The 20193-nt window shown below is 39.4% G+C and overlaps 1 protein-coding gene across 2 annotated transcripts in view; it reads right to left on the reverse strand.

Moving 5' to 3' along the window:
* LOC122792230 (arf-GAP with SH3 domain, ANK repeat and PH domain-containing protein 3-like) overlaps positions 1-20193 on the reverse strand; it is a 1314966-nt gene that overhangs the window by 152536 nt on the left and 1142237 nt on the right. For both annotated transcript variants that reach the window (XM_044059977.1, XM_044059976.1), the window contains exon 18: positions 9718-9806. In XM_044059977.1, the coding sequence (XP_043915912.1) occupies positions 9718-9806 (89 nt within the window). The remainder of the gene's footprint in view (positions 1-9717; positions 9807-20193) is intronic.

Below are 20193 nucleotides of genomic sequence, written 5' to 3' on the forward strand. Positions count from 1 at the left end.
TGCACCAAAGATGATGAAAGGCTCCACTGCCACAAGGGCCTGTAACTCAGATACCCTTCTAGCTGAAGTGATTGCTAAAAGGAAAGCCGTTTTCCAAGAAAAAAAATTAAGTCCGCAGTGGCAGCTGGCTCGAAAGGAGGTAGATGGAGTTTCTCCAAAACAAAGTTAAGGTCCCAGGCTGGGGTTGGAGCTCTCCTGGGTGGTCTCAAATTTCTGGCCCCTCTAAAGAACTGCTTGAGCAGTGGATGAGAGAAGAGGGGAGGTTCTGTGTTATAATGAGCTGAAATGGCTGAGGCGTGGATTTTAATGGAGGAAAAAGACAGGCCCTTGTGAAGCACCTCAGTTAAGTATAGTAAAATCTGAGGTAAATTGGGCGCTGCTGTGCTCATCCCTTGTGACTGGTTGCAGACACAGAATCTTTTCCATTTTTCAGCATAAGATTTTCTAGTACTAGGCCTCCTTGCCTCTAAAATGATATCCATCTCAGGTTTACTGAGGGATGGTAAAAGAGAGATTAGATAATTAGCCAGGCTGCAAGGTTCAGTGTTAGAAGCTGAGGGTGCAGAATCTGGTTCTCCTGCTGGGACAACAGGGAAGGAGTTTGAGGCAGGTGCCATGAGGATAACTGTGACACACTGTGCAGGAGGGGGTACCAGTGTTAGCGTGGCAAGTCTGGAGTACTCAAAATCATCCTTGGTTTGTCCTGTTTGATTTTTAGTAGTACTTTGGAGGGCATAAGAAGAGGGGGGGGGCATAAACTGATAATTTTTTTCCAGCTGAAGGACAGAGCATCCACTTTCCAGGCTTGCTTGTGGGGAGTCCTTGTGCAAAATTTGTCCAATTGGTAGTTCTGGGGAGAGGCAAATAGGTCTATATCTGGTCTCCCCCATTTGCTTGTCAACATGTTGAAAATCTTTGGTTCCAGTTTCCACTCGTGTGGGTCCATGAGGTTTCTGCTTAGTCCGTCTGCCAGTGTATTTAATTTTTCTGGCAGGAATTGAGCTTGTAGGTGCACTTGGTAGCTTAAGGCTGTGTTCCACAATGCCATGGCTAGCCTGCAGAGGGGGTAAGAATGTGTCCCCCCCCCTGCTTATTTATGTACCACATAACAGTGGTGTTGTCCGTCTTTACCATTAGTTGTCCTGGAAGAATGTGGTCCTTGAAGGCTGTCAGAGCATTTCTGAACAGCTAACATTTCTTTTTGATTGATATGCAGGTGCATTTGACTTGGGTTCCATTTGCCCAGAATGCACTTCCCTGCCAGGTGAGCCCCCCCATGCATAGTCTGATGCGTCTGTTGTTAGGGTTTGGGTAGCAGGGGGTGGTATGAAAGGTAGTCTCTTGTTTTGGTGGCAGGCCTCCACCTACCAAAGGAACTCTAGGCGTAGGCAAGGTATGATGGGAATCATTGCTTTTAGATCCTGGGAATGTTGACACCATAGGCTTTTTATATACCACTGTAGTTTCCTCATATACAGTCTTGCATATGGAATTAGAAGAATGCAGGAGGCCATGAACCCCAAGACTTGCAGTATTTGTCTTGCAGATAGCAGGGTTTTTGTGGCCACCTGTTTGAAGTAGGTTGTCAAATGAATTTGTTTCTCTGGCGTGAGGTAAGCCATCTGGGAAGTTGTATTCAAGCTTACTCCCAGGAATATAATTTGTTGACGGGGTACCAGTTGAGATTTCTTTTCATTTATGGTGTACCCTAGACAGGTTAGAACCCTCTGTACAAAGTCCAGATGATTCAAAAGTGTGCCCTGGCTTTCTGCCTGAATTAGACAATCATCCAGATATGGGTATATATGAATATTTCTTTGCCTGCTAAATGCAATAACTGGAGCTAGGCAGTTTGTGAATACCCTGGGTGTAGTAGATAAGCCAAAGGGCAGTGCAGAGAACTGATAGTGAGTGTAGCCTGCTTTGAAGCGAAGGTATCTTCTGCAAGATTCCCTGACTGGGATGTGCAGGTATGCTTCTTTTAAGTCTAGTGTTGCCAACCAGGCGTCTTTGCCTAGCATAGGAAGCAACTGGTGAAGAGTCAGCATCTTGAATTTTGGAATCTCCAAAAAGGTGTTTAGAGTAGACAGGTCCAGGATAGGTCACCATGAATTGCCTTTTCTGGGTACCAGGAAAAGTCTTGAGTAGAAACCTTGTCCCTTTTCCTCTTCTGGTACCAAATGAATAGCCCCCATGCTTAAGAGAGAAAGCACTTGTTTTTTGGGCCTCTGCTCACTTATTTGGGGGTAGGTCTGGCCATCCGTTTGGTGTTGGCAACGTGTGGAAGTGAAATCTGTATCTCTGGGACACTATACTTAAAACCCATTTGTCCTGGGTAATGAGCTCCCAGTTCTTTGCATGAAGAGCAATCTTTCCCCCTAAAGGGGCAATCAGTTGATAAGTGCTTGGAAATTTTAAAAGGAAGTCATTGAGACAGTTTATCATAGGGGGGAGGTCTTATGACTCCCAGATTTGGAAGTGGAGGCCCCCCATTGCTTGGTCCTGTGTGTCTCCTGGGACTGAAACTTGGGGTTTCTGCTGTGTCTGGGTTTGGCTTGAGAAGACCTGGAAGGGGCTGGAAAGGACCAATTTTTAGAGGGCCAATGCCTACTAAATCTAGGGGGCTGAACTTGTAAGAAGTCTTTAACAGTTTACATAGATTTAGCTTTATCTTCCATCTTTTTAAGAACTTCATCAGCCTTGTTGGCAAACAGGTGGTCCTGATTTAAGGGAGCATCCAACAATTTAGCTTTAACATGATCAGGTAAAGATTGCTCCTTAAGCCAAGCATGCCTTCTGAGCACAGACCCAGTAACAGCAGCCCTGCAAGAGGCCTCTAATGAATCAAAACCACATTGCAAAGTATGTTTTCTAACCTGTTCAGCAGAATGCATTAAATCCTGTAATTCTTTATTTTCCACACAATCAAGAATCAACATCATTTTCTGTTTAAGCAATCCAATAACATGTTGCTGATACTTTAACATATGAAACTGGCAGTTTAAAACCCTAATGGCCAAGGTTGCAGAAGTGTAAATCTTCTTACCCCATCTATCCGGCACCCTGGAGTCTCTATTAGAAGGGGGAGGATTTTTAGCAGTAGAAGCCTTAATGCCCTTGGGCCCCTAAGAAATAGTCTCTGGATCCGCAATAGGATTTTTAAAAAGGAACTTGTGTGACTCAGGGACCCTGTAGTATCTGTCAGGTTTTCTGGGAGCAGGAGGCAAGGAATCAGGGGCCAAACTAGATTCTGAAAAAGCATCATCAACAATGTCTAGTACAGGAGGAATAGCTAAAGGCCTATGCTGAGGCAGGAGTAAGAAATCCCTGAGCCTCTTTTTTGAATCAGAAAAATCCTGGCTTTCCCAGTGGAAATGCTCTCTTAAGGAGTATGTAAGGTTTCACCAAAAGAAAAATCCTCTGGAGGAGAAGCAGAGGGAATAGGGTCCTCTGCATCAGAATCCTCATATGTAGTTAAGGGCAAATCCAGATCATCAGAAGAATCAGAAAAAAACAGAATCCTGGTCAGAAGATTCATAAACAACTTCAGACCTAGGCCTCTTAGAAGGGGGGGGGGGGTTTGGCTAGCCCTGATTAGAGTTATTACATCTTCAGCCATTCTTATCATTTGTTTTTTAGACATAGAGGCCTGAGCATGTGGCCTGGGCATCGGTTTTTTAGGCATGGTTCGAGATTTAGGCCTAAGAGAAGAAGGAGGCATTGGTTTAATATGCAAGTCCATAGGCCTGAATACACCCAGAAAAGCCGGTGCCTGCACAGCGGCTCTGCACCCATCCAAGGTAGAGACATCCGCGGGTTCCATAGTTGAAGCATCTTGCGGCATTCCGGACTCCGAATGGGTCTCAGTAGAGGCCTGCGAATCAAAAGTAGCGGGTATCAGGGGCTGCGAAAGTGCCTCAATGAGTACAGGCAAACTGGCGACTGGCTTAGGAGAAGCGTCGTCATCAGTTCTGGACCTCGGCGGCCTGTCTGTCTTTATCTTTGCATTTTTTTTGGAATCCCGGTAGTCGGATGGCTAACTGACGACATTTCTGGATAATTAAACAGAGAACCGAAATATTTAGAGCCGAAAATATACCGATGACGGATAGTGCGCTAAGTAAATAAAGCACAAAACTGACAGCAAGGTACATCGTGGTCTGAGCCTAGGCAAGGAATACAGTATGAATGAAAATCTTTATGAGGTGTTTGTTTTCTACAAGTAATGCAATTAACTTTTACTGACAACGCTAAGGAGCAAGAAAATGTTTCCCCAACGGGGTACTTAGCTTTAGTTGAAGACTTTGGTTCTGAAACTCTAAAACGAAAATTTCAGGAGTTGGCCGACTGGCACTTGCGAACTGCGTCTGCTTCGGGCACCGCACAGCAATAAAGACTGATGTAATGGCGTTGGCTGCATGTTTTATACCCGTGACGACCTGACGTCATGGAAGAAGGGACAGCAACCGACGCAGGACCCAAGACTTTGTTAATCAGGCCGACTGAGGGCTACCTGCAAGCAGATAACCCAAATGTAATGACTGCAACAGTGAAACACGAAGAACATGGACAGTTCCCACCAACTTAACCAACTAAAGGGTGGGTTGGTCACATCTTTATGTATCTTTGGAATACCAAAGAAAACACCTAACAGACGTTCTTCCATGTAAAGAAATTCATAAGTGTTTAAATTAATGTAACTTTTATTTAACAATTCCATCAAAAGTTGGTCTATATTGTGAAAGTTTCTCCTCAATGTGTCTTTGCTGACTAACTGATAATTCTTTTTGTTTTTTTCTTTTGCAAGGCCCTATACACAACTTTTTCAGTATTACAGTTACCACATGCTGAAGATTTCACTATCTTTTTAAGATACAGGCACTCAGATGAGTCGTATTACTATTAATTGCCAGGAAAAATGGAGAAAAAAACAACCCGCTGAAAAGGACATTATGGATATTATACTGATCAACATACTACAGGGTATAGTCAGCCCTACCGTCATAACTCTTCCTTATTAAATAAGACCACAATAAAACAAAGACTAATTTCAAGCACACTACCTCCACATCTAGTGATTTTTGTTCAGCAATGACCACCTCAGAGTTAATAATGTCCATCTCAGCCTGATCCGTTTGCACACAGGAATAAAGTCCTAGCTACATATACCTATATATCTCTCTCTCCATATTTTATATATATATACATGCGTGCGTGTGTGTGTGTGTGTGTGTGTGTGTGTGTGTGTGTGTGCGCGTGTGTATGTGTATATATATATATATATATATATATATATATATATATATATATATATATATATATACATGTAAAGATATACATTTAAAATATATATATATAAACTAGATATATATGTTAATATTGATACATACACGCACAGACACACAAACACACAAAAAAAAATTCAGTGGGTGTTGTACCTTGGAAAAGATAAAATAATCCTTGGTACCTCACTTTTGGGTTTATATACCATTGTCCCAAAGAACAGTTACATTTTCACTGTAATAAGGAAAACACTGAAGATCCCAGGACTTTCCTATGTGCGTGCACACACACACACACACACACACACACACACACACACACACACACAACTGAGTTGAAGAGTAGACCCCAGATAAAGGGTATGATAAAAAAATTGTTGTACTGCTCAGATCACCTCTATTATGCTACAAATCTGGGAAAAGGAAACGTTAAGTACCTTTCTGATGCAAATTATACTTATAGCCGGCTTTAGGCACCAGTGAACCCTGCGGTCGCTGGGGGCCCCCTGTTCCTGAAGGGCCCCCAGCCACAGCAAATTATCTTACCTTGATATTTTGTAACATGTCTGTTAAATTAACAAAAGCTAGTACATCAATCTTGTATACTTAATAAACCAGGTGGGTAATAATGCTTATTTATATCTCCTTTAAAATTCAAACATATCTTTGCTTATAGTAACAGTGTTTTATCAAGCAAGAGCCTTCACAATTCCATTAAAAATTTTTTACCACTAACATAGTGTCCATGGTTTAGTTAAACCCTGCTGGTGGACATTCTCTACACTAAAACTTAAAAAATAGCCAGCTTTAAGTACCTGCAATACATTTGGCTGCAAGGGGCCCCCCTAAATCATCCTTTACTGTGTGGGGGCCACACAAAAGCTGCTGCTAGTTGGGGAAAATGAGGAGAAAAATTATTAATTTCATGATTATTCTGTTTAACTTGAACAGGGTTGTGATATGACCCTGTTAGGATAAAGCTGATAATGAACATGAGCACGGTAAGCACTAGAGAGATCAGCAGCCAAGAGTGACCAGGGTCCATGCATTGCATAACTTGGATTTTAGGAAGAGCTAATACTTCAGATCTTCAAGGATGGTTTTCTCTTTTATGGAGTTTTATAAGTACTTGCAGAATACCAGATACTGTAACTCTCAACTTTACTGAAAACTTCAGCGCAATACCAATAATAGCAGAATAAAGGCTCAAAATCAGGAACACACATTAAATATTACTCTGATTCAACGAAAATTATAGAATAACATCTTTTGTATCAAGAGGTTTTTTTTTTTGAACATTAAGTGTAAATCTCTAATGTCTGGATTTATTGACCGTCTGTAATCCCGAATGATTTGCAAGCAAATCAAACTTGTTAGAAAAGACAGAACAAAATTATGTGCAAAATCAGGGAAGGTCTGTGAAATCAGGGACAGTGACAGGTTTTCATTACTCCTCAATGAGGTAAATAAAAGTGACCCATCCCTGCTGCTGTTTGACAACTGCTAAACAACAGTCACTGATCTGGTGTGCTGGTACCAGTGTTGCACAATGTATTGCTGAAATAAGTACAAAAATAGTATTGCTATGGCTTATGCTTCTGTGTGTGTGTGTGTGTGTGTGTGTGTGTGTGTGTGTGTATATATGTATATATATATATATATATATATATATATATATATATATATATATATATATATATATATATATACACACACACACACACACACACACACACAAACAATGTGTGTGTGTATGTTTGTAAAAATGAGTTTTATCTGTGCACACACGCAGTAATGGCAGGACACATAAATTATCATTCTGAGTGTCAGTAAAAACTGTAGCTAACAAGAAATTATATTTCAAAAGTAAGTCATAAAATGTATCCCGGAACATTCAGACACTTAAATCTTCTAAGACTCTGGGGTATCCCCACTCTCCAGACTGTGTAAATGTATACAGAGGGCTCTCTTAATCATCCTTGACTGTGTGGGGTCCTCACAAACACTGTTGTTTGAGGAAAAATTACAAGAAAAAAATATATACATTCTCTGATTAAGCTCTTTAACCTGAACAGGGCTGTGATATGACCCTGATAGGATAAAGCTGATAATGGCCTCTGCTCTCAACGGCACCCATTCTAAAACCAGCCCCTTTCGGATGTGTGTGTGTACAGAAAGCTGCTGTAGATTATATGGGGGGACTGTGGTGTTATTCCTCACAGTCAAATCATAGAGATGTGCACATGAGGTCATTAAAGCTTGTGTTTGGGCTGAGGACAGTGTGGTCATTGTTTCTTTTACTTTTCTCACATACCTCAGAGGTGTACAAAGATTACTACAGCTTGTGTAGGAAAAACAAAGTGGAATACGTTACTGTAATCATTACTTTTCACTTTCCTCACAATCACACAACACAAATACAGGTGGCTGCCTTTGACAATTTGGGTTGAGGGGTGAGGAGACGTACTATGTATATTAGCAGTCCCTGGAAATACATGACTGTGGAAATTTGAACCTCTGCCTTCATCCCAGTCTAACACCAAATGAATCCATAAGCAGTCTTTTGGAAGGGTCTGGGAGGCAGGCAGTTCCCAGAAAAGACCTGTTGTTGTTGTGTCTTTCGGCTTTTCCCGTTTAGGGGTCGCCACAGTGGAACTCCGGTCCACTAATGATTGGCAGTAGATTTTTTTCGTGCCGAGTTGCCGGTCATGATGCACAACCTTCAAAGAAGGTACGCCCATTCACGCATGTCTCCACACAGAAGACGCTCTAGCTGAGAATCGAACAGGACAATGTCTTCCTGTGAGGCGACAATGCTACCGCAGCACCACCAAAAGATCTGTGTATCCAGATAACAAAGGTTTGTTAGTTTATTGTGAGCTACTGTTTTGTCATCTTTGAACATTAAGCCTTGGGTACAACTTATAACTTCCTTGAAAGAAAAAAAAATAAACCTGAAATTCTTTTCTTATTTCCTAAATGGTTATTATGGTAGTGTTTTTGGTCAGGAAATGTATGTTGAAAGGATGCAATGAAAACTAAATCTTAACAGCAACACAACTTCTTTACTTAATCATAATTAATCAATTTCTGTTCAAGCCATTATTGGATGAAAAGGTGTGTAAAAAGAAAAAAACTTTAAAATGCACTTCAGAGCATATAGAAAGTTATAGCTTCTTGAAAAAGCTGAAAAGTAAGGCCAAATGTGAGAAAAGGAAGAAAAAAGTAATGTGCATATTATGGGTAGCCAAAGATGGGGAGGGGGGAAGGGGGGATGGGGAAGACTGGAGGCTATTGTGTGTATGGGGGAGATCTGAAACAGTAGGCCTAGGGCACCATTTCACCTAAGTCCAGACCTGTACATAGAGTTTCTATGCAACTGCAACTAAATGGCAGTAACTGTAAACGTCCCTGTTTTGTGAGATGGGCCAACACAGTGTGGTACACAAGTCTTGTAATGTAAGAATGTTGTAGCTAAAGTTCAGCCTGTGCATACTAAGTGTGCAGCATGAACTAAAAGGTTGCTTAGGAAGGGTGACCATGGCAGGGAGATACATAGACTGGAAGTGCCTGGGGGGCCCCCAGCTTGACATCTGCTGGGGGCCCCCAAAATTCTAACACCAGCCCTGATTATACTACAAATGTATTAACATTACAAATGCATCTTTTTCTCACAACTATATTACAAATCCATGAAACACTCAATTAATGCAAATCTAAGTAACCTACCTGTGGTCCTATTTAGCAGAAATTTAGATAATAAACATAGGCCAATAATATGAATGGAAAACACTGCAAAATAAATAAATAGTAAATTGAACAAGTGCGGGTGTAATTTGTCAGTTTGTGTGACACAGAAGATAACTTTATTCTAGGATTAGGGGAACTTACTCATTCACTACACCTACATTTCCCTAAAAAATACATTTTTTTATACATATATATATATATATATATATATATATATATATATATATATATATATATATATATAAAAAACACACACACACAAATATAAACATGTGCGTATGTGTAAATATATAAAAACACACATACATAATGCATGAGATGCACACAGACAAACAGTTACATATCGGATACATGCATGTGGTCGAGTAGTTATGTCTATGTTTGAAGTGATCGAGTATGAAAGCTAGCGAATGTGCACTGATTGCATATACAGGAATATGGTTTGTATGACATAAGACAAGTGTGAATGTTAGCAGAGTGCATGACAACTTCAAGTATGAGTTTGTTGAGCAGTTATATTGATGCTGTGTACTGGAAGGGGGCTTGTTGCTCTAGCTCTGTTGTCCTCTTTGTTAATAACGCCATATTCTGTAAAGAGCTTTCTATCAGTCAGACATTCACTGCCTCACAGGAAAATAATGATAGCCATGTCAGATTTAAAAATGCATGCAGTTAGCAAACTTACCCATTTTGAATAATGAAGTCAACTAGTGGGAGGGAAAGTCGGTCACTCACTCTTACTGCCAGATGAAGTGCTGTCTCGCCAGTTTCCTCCTATCAATATGAAGAAAGGAAACACAAAAGTCATAAAATCTGTAACGCATACTGTACTACTTTGTTTGTCCAACCTCTAATCTACCAATGTATCTATTCCTGACTGTAAAGTGGATAGTACGCATTGTTACTGATGATGGGGGCAAGCATACAGTGGATGACCTCTCCTGAAGCCAAGGTTATCCAGCTCTGTGGCTACAGGACAGCGTGCTGAAATTGCTCAATGCATCTTCGGTGATGTTAATACTTATCCCACAAAACCTTTAAATGCCCAATATTTCTTCTATGATTGCAGTGAAAATGGACTACGAGGCTTCTTCATACATTCCATTAAATCATACCTGCCTAGCTCAACTCTATATACAATACTTCCGGGAACCATATCCCATATTTCAGCACATTAGCCATAAGACAGAGGTGTTACACAGTGCATGGCAAACCCCATTACATGTTGTGTGTCTGAATCAACATTACATATTAAGTCAGCAAATAGAGATAAAGCATCTCTAACTCCTTGCCAAACATGCCTGGGGAATCCCCATGCTCCTAACTTACTTTAACTACACAGAGTACAAAGGATTAGTCCAGTTAAAATCACTTTAGCTAGCAGATACAGGAGACTCTCTCTCTGATACCCTCCCTGTGGGAGGGATAAAGATACCCTGTTGAAGTTTCCAGTAGTTTAGTTATCATTGTCATTTATCAGTGAATCTGATAAAAATGAAGGTGGTGAACAGAGTTAAATAATGCAGGGGTGTTGGACTTGCACTGCTTTTCAGATTCTTATAAATGTCTTTGACACTGAGGCTTATAATAACCGTAGTATTTCACAGATGAACGAGATCATGCAGTACCCCAAAACTAAAACCGCAGATAACAATAGCAGTGCCTTATAAGAATCACTCTCAAATTATTAACTGAAACTATGGCAAATATAAAAGCACTTTCCACCATTTTCATTTCAAATAAGATGCATTTCAGATTGTTAATAAGAAGCTAGACAAAGAGGATCTTGTATAATAAAACAAAAAATGAACTAGACATTCAAAAACATACAAAGTCAGAAAGCTGAGGATAACTATGTGAAAAAAAAGTACAATGTAAGAGCAACATTTTCACTGAGTTTCAAAAACAGACTGCCATATGGGTGAAGCAGTGCTACTGATGGGCATGGGGATGGACAATAGGGTGTGGGACTAACATGACAGATGTAGCAACAAGGACTGCCTAGTGCACCAGATTTAAATCACATTCACACAGGCAGTGCAGTATTACAGAGCTGCATCTCATACTCATCCAGCAAGAGACCAGCATAGTAGCCATCAGAGAGACCACTGTGGGTTTGTACATCAAACTGCCAGCCCTGTTCTTCATATAAACAGGGAGGAAATGGGGCAGACAGCAGAGCAGGACAGGCTACAACAGCAAGCAGGAAGAAATGCAAAAGGGTAACCAACAAGGTATGGAAGGTGGGTGAGAAGTAGAGTTTATACAGAAAAAGGACTGTTTTGTAAGTTTTACAAAAGAAGGGAAGGTGGAAAGGGTAGTGACGGATGACTGTCAATGGAGTAGAATGAGAAAGCTAAGCAGCAGGGGCACACAGCTAAATACAGAATAAACTTGGACATTTGGGGAGGTATACACACAAATGGAAGGACAGTGGATAAACACAAACACACAGTGGGAGGGAAATTGTTATGGAGAGGGGCAAACAACTAAAAAGGACTGGGGGATGATGTATAAAGGGAAGAATTATACCATGATGGGGATATGGTAAGTTCCTGGCATGGTATGTTTGCACGCATGTATGTCAGGCTGACCCAAAGATCAACAAACCCAGCATCACTCACTTGGGTGTCTAACATTGTGTGACACTTACTGCCCAGTGAACCAATGGCTAGGGCCTTCCAGCCATGTGACTCCAAAAACCTGCTGCATAATGTGCTCCACATTGCTAAAGGCAGGCTAACAGCTGTCAGCACAGTTCAACAGTCACAAGCCTTCAGCGATAATGTCACAAAACCAGGGAAGAGCCCTTTGGCAGATTTCCTTAAGATAAGCCTTAACACCCCCCCCCCCCATTAGAAATGCCACTGTGGGCAGGTCACTTCCAGCAGTAGACGCCCACTACTGAGTGGCAGTCTTGGAAGTCACTGGTGACCTAGCATCAGAAGAATCAACCTACGTAGCCTGAGGAGACTGTGGCCTCAGCTCCTCCTCTTCTACAACTGGACCTGGAAAAAAGTGACACAGTGGGAAAAATGATTCAAACAGCTGATTGTGATGGATGTCATACATGTCCTGCAGCTGGGAGTGGCACTCAATCCTACTCAGTTTTCCTCCATGGCTGGAAAATTAAATATGTACTTCAGACTATAAATGTCAACAGTTAAGATAGTAGAAGACAAGGTTACATAAAAAATGGTTATCTGCTCCCACTGGCAAACAATGTCAATGTGGCCCCACCTCAGATCACTGGACTGAATCCAAGACTGCTGACTAGAAAGTGCACTGAAGTTGTATCCAATAACAACCCAGAACGTTCATGACAGATGTCCAGTTTCCACAGTGGGCTATCATACTTACCCGGGAGGTGCTCCCTAAAGTCCAGCAATGAACACTATAATGAATGTCTCCAGTTTTTCTAGCACAGAATAAAGGCGGCTGTCTGTTCAGAGGGGAGGCAAAGAGATCTAGCTGAGGAAAACAACACCACTGCACAATATAATGGAACTCATGTCTGTGAAGCATTCACTCATGAACCTCTGTTCTGGACCTTCTCAAAGAGTTGGCCACTAGATTGTGCTCTGGAAGAATGTAACCTGTCTGAAGAATCACTTGATACTGGACAGCTAGATCCCAAACCTGAGCAGCCAGTCTGCAAAAAAAATAGTACCTCATGCCCCTTGCCTGTTTCATACCACTTCACTTTGGAGTTGTCAGTGAAGACTCTGACAGGCCCAGGATGAAAGAGGGAATGAAAAACTTGCAAAACCAAAGACAGAGCCCTCATCTGTCTTATACAGATATGATCCAACCTCAGATGAGGAGGCCAGAGACCTTGGACCTTTAGGGGGCCATAAGAGGAACCCCTCCCCATGTCTGAGGCATCCGTGAAAACCTCCTGAGTAGGAGATAGAGGATGAAAAGGAAGCACTGAATTGAGACAGAGTTGATGAATCCACCACTGAAGCTTGATCTTGAGATAGGGAAGAAAAGGAACAAGGAATTCCAGGGGGTGGCAATGTTGAAGCCACACCAATTTAAGGTACCACTAAAATTTCCTCATATAGAGCCTGGTGAGAGGGATTATAGGAATGCTGGTAGCCATAAATCCCCAAATCCTGAGAAATTCCCTGACTGTGACAGATGGAAAGATGAAAAATTGAATGCAAAAAGGTTTTCAGGGACATAACCTTGAAACCAAGTGATTGCGTGATGCACGTACGGCTGCTGCACGGCTCAAGAAATGACACATCCAAACAAAAGTAAAAGCAAGCAGTAAAGGTGGAAACCCACAGTTTAATTCAAATATTAAGAGAGAAATAAACCCAACTACCTGCCCCAAACTGGTTTTGGCTGCAATAGCCTTCTTCAGTGAGTAAACATGAGCAACCCAAAATACATATATATATATATATATATATATATATATATATATATATATATCTATATATAGTGTACATAAAGCAGTTCATTGGTGCATTTATAACTGGTCATTAAGCCCAGCTGGAAATAAAGCTCCTAACTTAATAATCCATTTACGTTCCTTAAAATTAAGTATATCATGCCATCCTGACTTGTCCCTACATCTACCCACAATACAATCTATAACAGTAAAATAAAAAGATGCACTATTGTGTTTATACAAAGCATTGGTAGGACGTTTGTTCCTAATGTCACTAAGATGCTCCCCAATTCTGAGACGAAAAGGTCTAGATGTTTGTCCCACACAGGATGAGGAGCATGAACAAGTGACCAAATAGACAACCCAGTCTGTGCTGCAGTTAGCCCAAAAGTTTATATTGAAAACCACCGATGTGTTGCGACTACTGAATTCCCTCGTTTTCTGAACCCTAGGGCAGTGCGTACAATGTCCACATGGCAAGCAGCCTATCAATGGGCCACCTGTGAGTGTATGTTGAGTGGGAACCATGGAACTATGTCCCACCCTCTTATAATGACTAAAGAGGGAACCCAATGTACGTTCCTCTCCTGAATGAAAAAGAGCATCTGTCACCCAAAAAAGGGTGTAATCTCTCCACGGCCATAAGAATGTTCCAATGTCTACTGATAATATTCATAAACCCCCATGTGTTACGTCCATATGTGGTCAGCAGATGAACCAAAGGATTAGAAAAACCTCTTGGTTTGTCTTTATATTGTAAAAGCTTAGTTTTGTCTTGAGTGGAAACCCAGTGACAAGCTGTACCGATTGTCCCAGAAGGGTAACATCTCTCACGAAAACGTTGTATCAAGTCATCCCTGGTATTTTCAAATGATTACTGGCTAGAACAAATCCTTTTTACCCTGAGGAATTGTGATTTGGGGATATTCCGGATGATATGTCGGGGGTGGAAGCTAGTGGCATGCAAAAATGAGTTGTACTCGGGGAATTTCCTATAAACCTGTGTAGCTAAAGTATCATCAAGATTCCTGCTAACTTCAACATCAAGAAAAACAATTTTCCATTTATGAAAATTCAGTTTAAATTCAATTCCCCATCTATTATCATTAAGATAACCAATAAACTCATGTAAATATGTTTCATCTGACCAACAATCATCAAGATATCGCCTCCAAATATCTATTTCATCAATATATAAATTATGACTGGAGTCATAAATCAAAACCTCCTCAATATAAGCCATAAATAGGTCAGCATAAATGGGTGCAAATGATGCACCCATTGCTGTACCACTGACCTACCAAAAACATTGGTCCTGGAAGTAGAATACATTACTAAGAACATATTCAGCCAGGCATACTAAAAAAGTATTAAAGCCTGGTTGGTATAAACCAGATCTTCCCAACCAAAATTCCAAAGCCAGTAAACCTGCCCAGTGTGGGATATTCATATAGAGAGAGGTTACATACAAAGTACACATAAGCCAATGAGGTTCCAATTGCATGTCAGATATAATATCAAGAAACTGTGTTGTATCCTGAATTCTGGCCCGCACCATAGATAGTAGTGGTTTAAGATAATGTGTTAAATATTCAGAAAGTGGTTCAGTAATGGATCCCCGCCCTGATACTATTGGTCTACCAGGAGGACATCTAGTGTCCTTATGTATTATAGGTAGTAAATAAAAATACTGTTTATTCGGGGATGAGACCAACAACTAATGTCTAACAGAATCAGTAATAATACCCTCTTTCTTGGCTTGAGTAAAAAAATAATCAATTTTAGTCTTAAAGTGATGTTGGATCCAAGGGCATAGCCATGTAATACCTGTTATCACCAAGTTGTCTTAATGCTTCTTTGTAACTGACCCAATTCTGAACCACTATCGCACCACCCTTATCTGCTGGTACAACAACAATCTCCTTGTTATTGTTAAGATATTCTATACATTGCACCTTCTCCTTGGAAAGATTATTATACGAATACTGAAATTCCCTGAGTTTACAATGCAAGTCTTTTAAGACATTGGCCTGAAAAATGGATACTATATGTGACATAGGTGGAGTAAAAGTAGACCTTTTAAATTTAAACTCTGGAACTTCCTGGGTGGTATCATTTTCAAAAAACAATTTAAGATTAAAAAAATGACAGAAATTGACCACATCCTGTGCTAAGGTATATTCTGGAACAAAAAAGCCGGGGACAAAAGTAAGGCCTTTGTTTAAAACTTTAATTTGCAAATCGGAGAGGTGTACAGAGGAAATGTTATGTACATTCATACAGTCAACTAGTGTTCGATCATCAGTTGTAAAAGGCCCTCCAAACCTTCTACCGGTCTGGCATTTCTTATGCTTCCTCCCCCCTCATCTGTACCTGAACCCAAAGGGTGTGACAAACTCCTTCTCTTGGGATCAAGTGAGGCGTCTGTATGGTTCCCCTCCCCTTCAGTATTAGAAGATGTCTCATCCCCCGATGTGTAGCTCAATGACTCGAGTTTCATTTTAGAATAGATTTGGGTCTTCTTCTCTTGGGGGCTTTGGATTTATTGCCCAGAAGCCTAAAAGTGACATTTCTAGGCATTTCAAAAGGTTTGCCTCTTTCATAATCCCCTACGTCTCTTTGAAACTTTTTAAGTTTCTTGTCCTTTAAAATTTGTTCAAGCTTAAGTAACTCTGTGGTTAACTGATTAACTCAAGAGGAAGACGACCTGGTTGATTCAAATTTGTTGACCTCCATACAAAGTGTTTCCACCACTTGAATCCCTTGTTTGACAGCCCGTTTATAAAAACTCGCTAGAGCATCCACAAATCCCATGGAAGCAGATTGTTGAATCTGCATCCATTCATCAGTTAACTGTTCATCAATATTGTGTACCAGGGGCTGTACTTTCACCCTAAGACCCCGTGGTGTAATCTTCTTAAGGTGATAAGCCTTGAACAGGTGTAAATGCCAAACACTGGTTCGGAGACCCTTCATGCTTTTACCCAACTTGAAAAACATGGTTTCACATTGTATATCCGGGTCCTGATTCACACCCCTTCATTGGTTATCCACATCAGATAAACCTAGACCAAAGATGGCCAAATCATTCATGTCCGAGGCCAAACCTTTAATAAGTGGAGTCAAAGCCATGTATATATATATATATATATATATATATATATATATACATATATATATATATATATATATATATATATATATATATATATATATATATATATCTGTATAAACAATACTAAGGAACTAGCCAAATATACCAACAATAGTAGTAAGACCAAAATCTTGAAATATCTCAATCAAAAACACCCGTTTAGAGAAATATATGTATAGTTTAGACACAAAATCGGTCCCAACTAAGTAACATGATACTTATAGTCTGTCAATCAAACAAACCATAATAATACACAGATTGCTTTCATTGGTATATATGCTGAGGCATAAATGGCCCCCAGATCACAGAAAAACCTTGATATCCATATACCCCAATGATACAATGGCTAGCCCTTGTGATATTACATAAATTAAAACAAAGAAACCACAATGCTGCGTATCACTGTAGGCAAGAATTCAAACACAGACAGAAAGAACCATATAGGTGAAACGTTGAATGAATTAAGATACCAACACAAACATGTGTAATATCCTAAAAAACAAGAAATAGGGAATAACTCCCCATTGGTTTAATAACAATGATACTATAGCTAGCCCCTGTAACAATATGAGAATTCAAAACTTCCCTGAAAATAACCACAATGCTGCATATCACTATAAACCAGAGCCAAGAACTACTAAGCACAAGTCAAACCTAATGAGCACAATCAGAAAAATGTTCACTAAATGGAACAACAACATAAACATGTGTGCTAGAGAGACCACAGAAAAAGTATCCAAAAGGGCAGCCAAAACAGGAGGGACAGCCAAAGGTTGCTGAGCTTGGGCGAACATATGTGATATATGATGCCTAAGGCTTTGGTATGCTGGCTGGATGTTTGGCTACCCTTGTCAGGAGCTCCCTTAGGTAAAGAATACTGCAGTAGTGCTATGGAAGGACAGCTGCTACATTTTATAATAACTTCTGATGCTGGGTGTGCAGTATTTAATGCTAAAAATAGAGGCTATTTCATAAATAATGCACTTTTTTAAAAACAAATACAGAAATAGAGCTCAATTAAAAAAATAAGGTTGAAGAACTGGAAAGCTCCAATTATAAAACACTTTAGTCTCTCAGGAAAACAGATCACTCAAATCCAAAATGAACTGACTTTGCATTTATGTACACAATGTATTTCAACTAAACCTAAGTTAATGGCAATTTGTCCAGAAGACTTACAAATTTTTCAACTTGTCTGAATAGAATTATTATATTACAACCGAAAAAGTAAAGGCTATCTTTCTACTATTAAAGATTTTGTAATGGAATATACCATTAATGCTGATCTATCCATCCACATCCATTTTCCCATTTTTACACATAGGGTGGGGGTGGGGGTCACTTCAACAGCACCAATCATCTAGGGCCAAGGATCACACCACCGAGTGGCTAGCCCTGCCATATTCTTCCATAGTACACAGTCAAACCTATGGCCAACTTACACTGTCCAATCCACCTACTGCATGTCTTTGGAATGTGGGAGGAAACCAGAGCACCCAGAGGAAACCCACGCGACCACAGGGAGGACATGCAGACTCCACACAGAAGGCACCCTAGCAAAGAATCAAACTGCAGAAACTCTTGCTGTGAAGTGACAAAGCTATCTGCTACACCACTGTACTACTCTAATAATGCTGATATTATTAAAGGATTTTATGAACTGTTTTCTGTGATTTAAATTGTTAAAAAAAATTAGATACAGAATAGACATTTAGATGTATCCTATACAACAGAGAATTACCAGCTCTTATACATAAGATGTGCTTAAATGCATTTATCACTTTGGAAGAGATTCACAAGTAACTGTTTAAGATTAAAAAAGTTTATAAACTTGGACAGATACACAGTACATTTTTATATGCTTCATATAAGAATTATTTCAAAAGTTTTACAGCAAATATTTCTTTATATTTAGTAAAACAGAACTCCAGATGTATATATGAATTGATCCTGTAATCTAAGATTACATTGATGCCTAATGGAAATAAAGATCCATCTGATACAAACACATTGTACATACCTAAAGTCTCACTAAATACAGATCTACATTTTTTGCATCCATTTCTGAACAGTGAATCAAGACAGTCTGCTTTTAACACAATCTCCCTTTCAGTGACGGCTTATGTTACAAAAAAAAAAAAACAGGAATAGACATTAACATCAGACTAATGCTTTCTTCCAAATCTATTCAAATTCGACTCTCTTTTTTTTCATTTGCAAATGACACTTCTAAGACTTCTGATCAGGTCAACTACTATTTTTAATGAACTTTAAACTTTATTAACAGTATTAAGTTGTTATATACAAACCCGGAGACATTTTACTTATAAATGGGGTGACTTCTCACTACATAGCCACAACTCTACCTCTTTAAAATTTAGACAATTTTTTCTTTTACCTTTATAAACAAAATATTTGTTCACTTTCCAAAAGTACACTATAGCACAGTCAAAATCACTGTGTTCATCAAGCAAGTGGCTATGCATTATCTGCAACCTACTATGGAAATACCTGTTATTTTAAATGCTACTGATACATTTTCTCACCTTTCAAAGTATAAACATTTAAACAAACATCATGTGTTTACATCAAGGAATACTTAGTGTTCTTTTAAATTTACCTGTCTTGCATCCTACAAAATAAACTGAATAAATCTATAAAATATGGTAACTCCAAACAATGACTTTAGTAATCTTAATACTTAAATAAGACACTGACCAACATGTTCATTTTTTTCTAAGGTTTCAAGCCATAAAAAGCCATAAATAGTTCTCATCTGAACTACTGAGTGCAAGTGGTAGTCAAACAAAACTAATTAACAACACTTTGTGGTTCTTAAATCACTGACAAGAACATCTGAAAAGGCTTACATAGTTCAAGATTCAAGGAGAATTAAAGCTTCCTGAATTAATATTTTTTTTCCTTATTGTTTAGACTTGCAAACAAATAAAAAATGTAGGCTTTATACAGCACATCAGCAGTTATGCTTCCCAAATGGGTTGTGCTGTATGCTTTAAACTGGAGAAGTACTAACCTACAGCAACACAGATGTGATGCAATAGCTTTTATTGGACCTACACAGGTTTAGCAATTACTCAAGCCTTCAGGATAGCACGAGTCCTTCATATGGAATTACTAAGTAACTGATGTTAGGTACAGTGCTTAAATAACCACTTGTGTCTAGAAAGGGAAGTACATCCTACATTGTTCTCTTCACAGTGGATATTTAAGAACTGTATCTAACGTCAGTAACTAAACTTCAATTAGCCCGAAAGCTGGAGTAATTGCAAAACCTATGTTGGGCTGATAAAACAAATTATATTAGGTTTGTGTTCCAGCGCTGTTGTGTTTTTTTTTTTCTAACCTAAAGTCTATTCCTTTTGAACAATGACAAAAACTAAACACCTAAGCTACTAAGTGTTATATGACAGTTGTAAATTTAAGGAATGATACAAAGAAGCTATTCCTTTTTTCAAAAAAAATAGAACTGCTCAAGCTTTGGAGGCACTCAGTATCACTCACAAAATATCTGAAGTAAAATCAGTCCTTTTATTGATTTTATTTTATTTTATTGATTTTTTCTCCTCGGGCCTCTACTGAAAAAG

This window comes from Protopterus annectens, chromosome 1.part2, assembly GCF_019279795.1.
Source record: "Protopterus annectens isolate FY-2018-M chromosome 1.part2, PAN1.0, whole genome shotgun sequence".
In the NCBI taxonomy this organism is placed as follows: Eukaryota; Metazoa; Chordata; order Ceratodontiformes; family Protopteridae; genus Protopterus; species Protopterus annectens.